The 8,005-nt window shown below is 45.3% G+C and overlaps 1 protein-coding gene across 3 annotated transcripts in view; it reads left to right on the top strand.

The window, feature by feature from the left end:
- The window catches only part of strn (striatin, calmodulin binding protein), a 30,122-nt gene extending 22,217 nt beyond the window's left edge, over positions 1-7,905 (top strand). For all 3 annotated transcript variants that reach the window (XM_080507831.1, XM_080507832.1, XM_080507833.1), the window contains 9 exons: positions 2,085-2,228; positions 2,315-2,454; positions 2,695-2,870; positions 3,393-3,440; positions 3,535-3,656; positions 3,746-3,913; positions 4,013-4,153; positions 4,540-4,728; positions 5,503-7,905. In XM_080507831.1, the coding sequence (XP_080363957.1) occupies positions 2,085-2,228; positions 2,315-2,454; positions 2,695-2,870; positions 3,393-3,440; positions 3,535-3,656; positions 3,746-3,913; positions 4,013-4,153; positions 4,540-4,728; positions 5,503-5,672 (1,298 nt within the window). In that variant the 3' untranslated portion in view covers positions 5,673-7,905. The remainder of the gene's footprint in view (positions 1-2,084; positions 2,229-2,314; positions 2,455-2,694; positions 2,871-3,392; positions 3,441-3,534; positions 3,657-3,745; positions 3,914-4,012; positions 4,154-4,539; positions 4,729-5,502) is intronic.
- The last annotated feature ends 100 nt before the right edge of the window (positions 7,906-8,005 follow it).

The raw sequence follows: 8,005 nt of genomic DNA on the forward strand, positions 1-8,005 counted from the left end.
AAGCCTCAATTCAAAAAATCAGAGCATCTCCATTATTTCTTCTTCATCTCCTTCTCCAGCTGCTCCTTCTTCCGCCTCTGTCCTCTTGCCATTTCATACTGAAGCGTCTTCTGTCTCCTGGTGGCTCTTTATGAAAACGGCATCGTTATTTTCACACTCCTCAATGTAATGTTTGACGCATGTCTGTCCGTCCCATTTAAATGTTGTTTTTGTTTTGTTTTGTTTTTTTTAGCTGTATTTATAGTCTCATCATCATCTTGTCCACATTGTCAGATATCAGGGATTAATGCGAGTTAGCCACGATAGGTCCATCTGTGTCCCGTCTGCGCCAGACGAGGTCCCACCATCATTTGTTTCTGTACGTTCTTCAGGCATAACAACATAATTCTCGCCATCTTTATCCTCGTCTGTCAGCAATGTTGACGCTACACCAACGAGCTGTAAAGTGATGCCAGTTAGGAGCTTTTTAAATGACTCCATGAAGCGATTTAGCGGAATATTACTGTTCTCTGAATAGAACAACGGCCCACTTCAGACTCACGCAGAGACTGAGAGCCCTCAGATTTATAAATTTATAAGACCCGGGCTCGGATTTCTTGCTCTTGTGATCGAATCATGAGCGACTCGGTTCGTCTCACTTTCCTACGCACACACACACACACACACACACACACACACACACACACACACACACACACACACACACACACACACACACACACACACCTCTTTCTCATCCTATGATTTGGCTGAAATCTATTTTTGATCTTCACTCCGTGTTGGTGCATTATCACTTTGGTGAGTGTGTGGAGAAGGAACTGGAAGTCTGAGACTTTAAAGGAGTAAGATTATATGTGGCAAGATGAAGGGAAACGTTCCATTAGCAGACAATTGAAGAGTGAGTGGAGTACAAGGTGTTGCGTTTCCTTCCTGTTCCACCTTAATGACTGACTAAACCTATTTCTTGTCGGTTGAGGTGTAAAAATGTGTAAGCTTACCTTTCAGGAAGCTTATCATGACACTCGTAGGCAGGTGGCTCATACCACACACACACACACACACACACTGTTGGAGACATAAAAATGCAAGAAAAAATTCACCAGATGATGTCGCACATTTTGCAGAAGCTGCTTGACAATCCACATAAACTAAATTTAAAAGAGTTTGACACAGTGGCGATTAATTTTAGACTTTTGTTTTCTTAAAAAAAAAAAAAAGAAGAAGAAGAAAAAAAAAAGCTATGCTGCTGAGAAATGGAGCCTTCAAACACTCATAGGTTGCATTGAATCTTACCACCTGGTACACTGCAAGTTCTTTACAAATACGGACTTTGATCGACGTGAGGTGGCATTTACACAAACGTGTGAAGGTGAGGACACACTCAGTGTGGAAGTGAGTTTGCACAATGATTATTTTCAGTGGACTTTCCTCCCATCAGCGTCGTTGTCATCTCGCCCTTACTACTCGCTTTGTGAGTTGTCTGGGAAGACATTTGTAGTGTATGAACCTGCAATAAAGCTGCTGTATAATTGAGATTTAACAAATTAAACTCTTGGAAGTCAAAGAAAATGACCGACAAGTCCGTATCGTAGCTTCATGTTCTCCTCCTCAAACCCCCAGCCAGAGCGAGGCTCTTTAAAATGTTAACCTGTGTCTTTAAACGTGTATGATATTTTGCTTTTTTGACTTGATGTTTACACTTAGTATTGCTCGGGTTGAGTTCTTTGCCTTGCTGAGACTTCAGAGTCCTTTTTATCTGAAACATCTCTCTCCACACGGCTCACACTCAAAGACTGATGTGCCTCAACACCTTTTCTCTCTCTTCATTTATCAAGGACTCTGCTGGTGGCTTCCCCTCATTTTCTGTTCCGTTACTTCCTTTGATTTCTTTTCTACCTTTTCAGCGCTGCTTTCTTTCCACATTCATTTATATGTTTTCTCTTCTTTCTTTTTTTTCACTCCCAAGCCTGTGCGCACACGTTTCTAATAAGATGTTTTAATGCCTTTCTTTGCTCTTTTTTAAATTTCATTTATCCTGTCTTGCGTACACTGCTGGTTTACTGTCGCTCTGACATGTTGAACAGGGCCCAACCGGTCCAAGCTGCAGGACATGCTGGCTAACCTGCGAGACGCGGAGGACTTATCCCACATGCAGCTGCCGTCCGCCCCTCAGCCGCGGCCCAACGTGGCCCGGTTCAACGAGCACGACGGGAACCGGACAGACGAAGGTGCTCGAGCTCAACGGACTTGAGGAAATCCAAGTATTTTGTTTTACCGTTTGTTCGTAATAACACGTGTCGTTTTGGTCTTGCAGTAGTGGAGGCGTTGACCTTCCCTCCGACCTCTGGGAAGTCCTTCATTATGGGTTCTGACGAGGCGATGGAGAGCGAGCTGGGTCTGGGCGAGCTGGCCGGACTCACTGTGGCAAACGAAGCCGACAGTCTGGCGTATGATGTGAGTGACGAGCGGCAAAATATGTTCTAGTAGCGATACGGCCTCCATCTAACAAACTTGTTTTTAATGTGACCAATTAAACTTTTACTCTTTTGTTACGTTTGTTAATAAAGAGAAAGCCACCTTGCAGCCATAAGTGGTGTTTTTTTTTTTTTATGACATTTTAACAGTTTTAACCTTGATTGAGTACATTTAATGGAGTTGTTGACCGGGTGTTAACTTCATGTCCCCTCGCTCCAGATTGGCAACAACAAAGACGCCATGAGGAAAACGTGGAATCCCAAATTCACCCTGCGGAGTCACTTCGACGGGATCCGCGCTCTGGCCTTCCACCCCGTGGAGCCCGTCCTGGTCACCGCCTCGGAAGACCACACGCTGAAGATGTGGAACCTGCAAAAGACTGCCCCAGCCAAAAAGTAAGGCCGACTTCAACCGCCGCCCTCCCCGCTTCGCTCCTTCAGTTTAATTCCCTCTAATGAGAGTGGACAAATTAAAATGTACTGCTCTATTGAATTTCTGTTAGCGACACAAGCTTTTCAGTGCGTGATGCAGTCTGCCCGAAGCAGCGGTTGTTTGATTGCGGCCCCACAAGGAGTATAGGCTCGCCTTTGTTGCCGCGCAGACACGCGATTCGTCGACAGGAAACTGACAACACTCTGCCCCACAAGACTCATTATGTCACGTCACAACTGTGCAGCCCACGCACCGTGTGTAGTGAAGCCGTGCGCTTATTTATAGATGCTGATGTCACTTTAAAGTCATGGGGATTGTGAGTAAGACAATAAAGTGGCAGGATTCAGATTGTGCAGCTGATGGAACACTGCTGCTGAAAAGCTTGTTGCGTCTTCTCGTGGCTTTGTGATGTCCAATAAATCACATTATGGTCACTATGTTTGGTTTTTCTTAGTTAGATTCATACAAGTTTTATTTGTCTACAGGAGTACATCATTAGATGTGGAACCCATCTACACTTTCAGGGCCCACAGGTAAAAACATTAAAATAAATAAACAATGCAGTGTATTAGATGTCACTATGAGATAAAAAAAAAACTTCTTGATTATTTTTCTTTTAAACCACAGGGGGGCAGTATTGAGCATAGTGATGAGCAGTACAGGGGAGCAGTGTTTCAGTGGAGGAGTGGACGGTACTATACAGTGCTGGAACACCCCCAACCCCAACATCGACCCCTACGACTCCTACGGTAACATCCAGTGTTTTCTTTCGGTCTGAGGCCTTCGTAACGCTTTCAGACAAACTAACCTGGTCTGACTTTGCGTGTCCTGTCGTTAGACCCCTCGGTGCTCCGTGGAGCTCTGAATGGACACACCGACTCGGTTTGGGGTTTGGTGTACAGCAGCGCCCACCAGCGCCTCCTCTCCTGCTCGGCGGACGGGACCGTGAGACTCTGGGACGCCAACACCATCTCTCCGGCCCTCGCCGTGTTCAATGAAAACAAAAGTACTGATTTGATTTCTGCGTGACATCTTTGAAACCTTCTTTTTGTTTTTGTTTTGTTTGTTTATTGATTTTGGAATCGTGCTTTTCTCTCTGCACCAGAGCTGGGAGTTCCCTCTTCTGTGGACCTGGTGTGCAGCGAACCAGCTCACCTGGTCACGTCCTTCACAGACGGACAGATTGGACTCTTCAACATGGAGACGCGCCAGCTGGTCCTCAGTCTAGAATCCAATTTAGATCCAGGTAAAAGTGGTGAAAGCTCACACAACCCAAGTGATAATTTGATTTCCAGGTTGTTACAATGTAAACATTTCATGGCGTGGAAAGGCTCTTCATTGACATCTAGTGGTGGCTACAGGGGTTACAGTTAGTAAAACTTGTTGGTATAACAATTTATACAGTGTAATATCCCAAAGGATCTCATCATCCGGGGTATATTTGCTTTATTTGCTGACTCAGGTGGAGCCACAATGATGGAGGGAAGAGCAAATGTTTTGTTTTAATCTCGTCATGATAATACAATTCTATAACACCATCAAACGTGTGTTTTTGTTTTATGCATTCGACGATGATTTATTAATCTGACTGCTCCCGTGTGAAATGTAACGCGCCCTTGTGTTTTTCACCAGGTACCCCCAGTCACATCAATAAGGTGCTCAGCCACCCCACCCTGCCCATCACCATCACCGCACAGGAGGACCGACACATCAAGTTCTATGACAACAACAGCGGGAAGCTGATCCACTCCATGGTGGCCCACCTGGACGCCGTAACCAGCTTAGCTGTTGACCCCAACGGTCTCTATCTCATGTCGGGCAGTAAGTACCTCTCAAACGGTCTCTGTTCATCTCTTCATTCTCTTCGTACCTGATCTTTGTCATTTACACATAAAGCACATTAATTCTGACTTATTGGGAGTATGTTTGAAAATATATATTATGTAGTCTGCTCACACAAACACATGGCGTTTTTGATTTGTGTTTGTTTTTGGAGGAGAGGAATTAGGACAGATGGCACGACGTGTTCCTGTTTGTCACCATGGAGTGATTGGATGGAGAGCTGAGTGTGTGTGTTGGTGCAGGAAGTTAATGTGATAGTGGTCATATAAAGTCTGTCTTATTAATTCTGGGCTTTGGACTCTCAGTGGAAAATGTAATTTTAATTTCAACTGAAAACATGTTAATCGATTCCGAAATGGAATAAAACAAAGTCTTTTAAATTCATCACTCGGGCTTCATGTTTAACTCCTGCAGGAGATGTGAAAGGAGATTGCAACGTCAGACTTTATTCTCAGTGACTCGCCTCGACCACCAAGGACTAATGGTCACATGTCAACATTAACGTCAGGTTTTTCAGATGCAGTTTGTGTATTTTTCCCTCGACAAATATGTCGTTTCCCTTCCGACAGACATCCCTTCTCTGTAAGGTTGTGTTGGCTGTGGCTCAGCTGGTAGAGAGGGTCTTTTTCCAATCGCAGTCTTTGTTGCCCTGTCGAGTAAGAAGTTGCTGCTTTGCGGTTTAGTTCTGAGACTTCTCATGTACGTTATCGTTCTCGTCTGCACCTCTTGTAAACTGCTCTCCTGTCTGGCTAGGTCACGACTGCTCCATCCGTCTGTGGAACATGGAGAGCAAAACCTGCATCCAGGAGTTCACGGCTCACAGAAAGAAGTTCGAGGAATCGATCCACGACGTGGCGTTTCACCCGTCGAAATGCTACATAGCCAGCGCCGGGGCAGACGCCCTCGCCAAGGTGTTCGTATGACGCGGAGCTGCGTCTCCCCCGACGGCCCCGCTCTCTGACTCGGCCTCCCGTCATCAGGGACCAATAGAGACACGGCAGGGGAAGGAGCTTCAGGCGGGGGTCCAGTCCCACCTCACTCAGCCCGCTGGCCTCCTGTCGGACTGGAGGACTGTGTAGCCGCTGGCCTCCGACAGGCTGTGACTCTCCGTGGGGGGAAAAGGGTCAGCGGGGAGGCCAGTCAGGAGGAGATCTGCTCTCTGGTCCCTCGCTCACCCTCCCCCTCCCTCCCCTCCCCCCCTCCTCCCCCCACCCCCCACCCATCCAGGCAGGCCTGGGTGTGACCGGGCACAGCGCCCCCTGCAGACAGACGGACTAAAATTCACCCTCCCTCGCGAGGAGGCTCAGGACAAGTGTTAAGAGTGTGGGGTGGAGAAATGAGGTCTAAGCCCCTTGTTCTTGTTCTTCTTCTTTGGCCCGGTGGGCTTCACACTCGCCCCCCAAAACCCCCTCAGGCCGCCGACCGTCCCTCTCCGACACGCCAGGTCCCGGCCGCTTTACTCCAAGTCAGGTTTCGTGTCGTGTTGTTCCAGAAATGTGGGGTACTGAAGGCTCGCTGGAGCTGGTCACGGAAGCCACTCACTCACTCTCACTCACTCACTCACTTCTTCTTCTTCTTCTTCTTCTTCTTTTTCTTCTTCTTCTCTGCTTCCCAGACTGACTCTGCTTGCTGGCCTGCCTTTATTTTCCTTTTTAAAACACGTATTGACAAATGTGCCTTTGCTTTAAAAAGGTCTTGAAAATGGTATTTTAACAAGCTTTGGTTTTGAGGAACAGGGAGGGAGGGGAACGGTGGAGAATCGGAGCTGGTTGTCACAATGTTGTTGATTTTAACATTGGATGTAAAATTACAAATGCTTATAATAAACAAAATATATATTCAGTCTTAAAATTTACTGTGCAGCGTGAGTTTGAGTGCTCTCCTTTTTGATAAGTGTGGCTGGGGAATCAGTTTTGTGCATTTTGAGGCAAAGCTGGTAGAATGATACAGACCAATAACTATATTGCCTGTTTGTTAGATTCAAGTACTTGTACACTTCAGAAGTAAGATTAAAAGCTTATGTGTCCAAAGTAAACCCTCCTGGTTATATAAATACAATTGAAACTTGGTTCTAGATGTCAAGTTTAGGAATAACTGATTTTGGCCAGTTTGCTCTTGTTTGAACTGAATGGCTTGTACTGTATGTAGTTTTCCCCAGTCGTGTGGACATGCTTGACTACAATGTGATGTATCATGTCCAGATATTTACAGTAGTCCAGTGTTTAGCAAGAATTAGTGCAGTACTTTAGGACTATTTGAAATATTGAGTTAACTTTCCAACACGGAGGAAAGAGAGAATTGTCCTGCGAGTCCAGTTTACTGTAAACTGAGGACGTTAAAAGAAAGGAAGAAGAAAAGGAGGGGGGGGGGGGGGAAGAAAAAAAAAAGTCAATCAAGATGTTGTACATGTAGAGTACAGCTTCTAATGAGCCATTTTCTCAGTCACTGGTTTGTATATGAAATTATGTTCAAAATAAAACCTGCTGTAAAAATGTTGACGGGGCTCTGATGTTGCTCATTTTGATGGCGTGGAAACGAACTGGAGGAGGAGAAGAAAAGCGATTGTGGGATGACTTCAGATGAGGGGTGGACAGTTAATTTACCCAACGGAGCCATGTTAAAAACTATTACTGTGGAGGGCTGAGCTGAAGTTGTACTGAATATATTTCTTATTAAAAAGCAGTATGTTACACGGCTTTGATAAGTTGTGTTTTGTCCATTAACCATGATTGAAACCTCAGTTTAAATTCACCCTGCGAGCAGGAACTATGTATCCTTTAAGGCAGTGTTTTTCAACCACTGTGCCGCGGCACACTGGTGTTCCGCGAGATATAGTCAATGTGCCGTGGGAAATGATCCAATTTCACATTTTTTTCAAAAAAAAACAGCGGCTGTGAGAGCAGTGTGTTGCAGAGTAATCATGTATAAATACTCCTCGCCAATAGATGGCAGCACAGAACTTTGCCGTTGAAATAGAAACTGAAAGACGACAGTCTCGTTAATCACCACCATCTGCGGCTGCACCCATCTTGTATCAAAGTACTGTGTCAGTGACAGTGATGGAGAAGTTTTTGAAAAGGGAGGATTTGAACTCCGAACTAGACATGTTCGTGTTTGTCTGTCTTCTATTCCTGCCAGGATCTCAGCTCTGTGTTCATCCATCAGGTCCAGGTTTCACACTGAGTGAGTAAAAATAAAATAAAAAAGAAATTGGGAAATACTTTTTTCTGTATTTATTTGATTCCTGTTGATAAAG

The sequence above is a fragment of the Blennius ocellaris genome (assembly GCF_963422515.1).
Source record: "Blennius ocellaris genome assembly, chromosome: 13".
Classification (NCBI taxonomy): Eukaryota; Metazoa; Chordata; class Actinopteri; order Blenniiformes; family Blenniidae; genus Blennius; species Blennius ocellaris.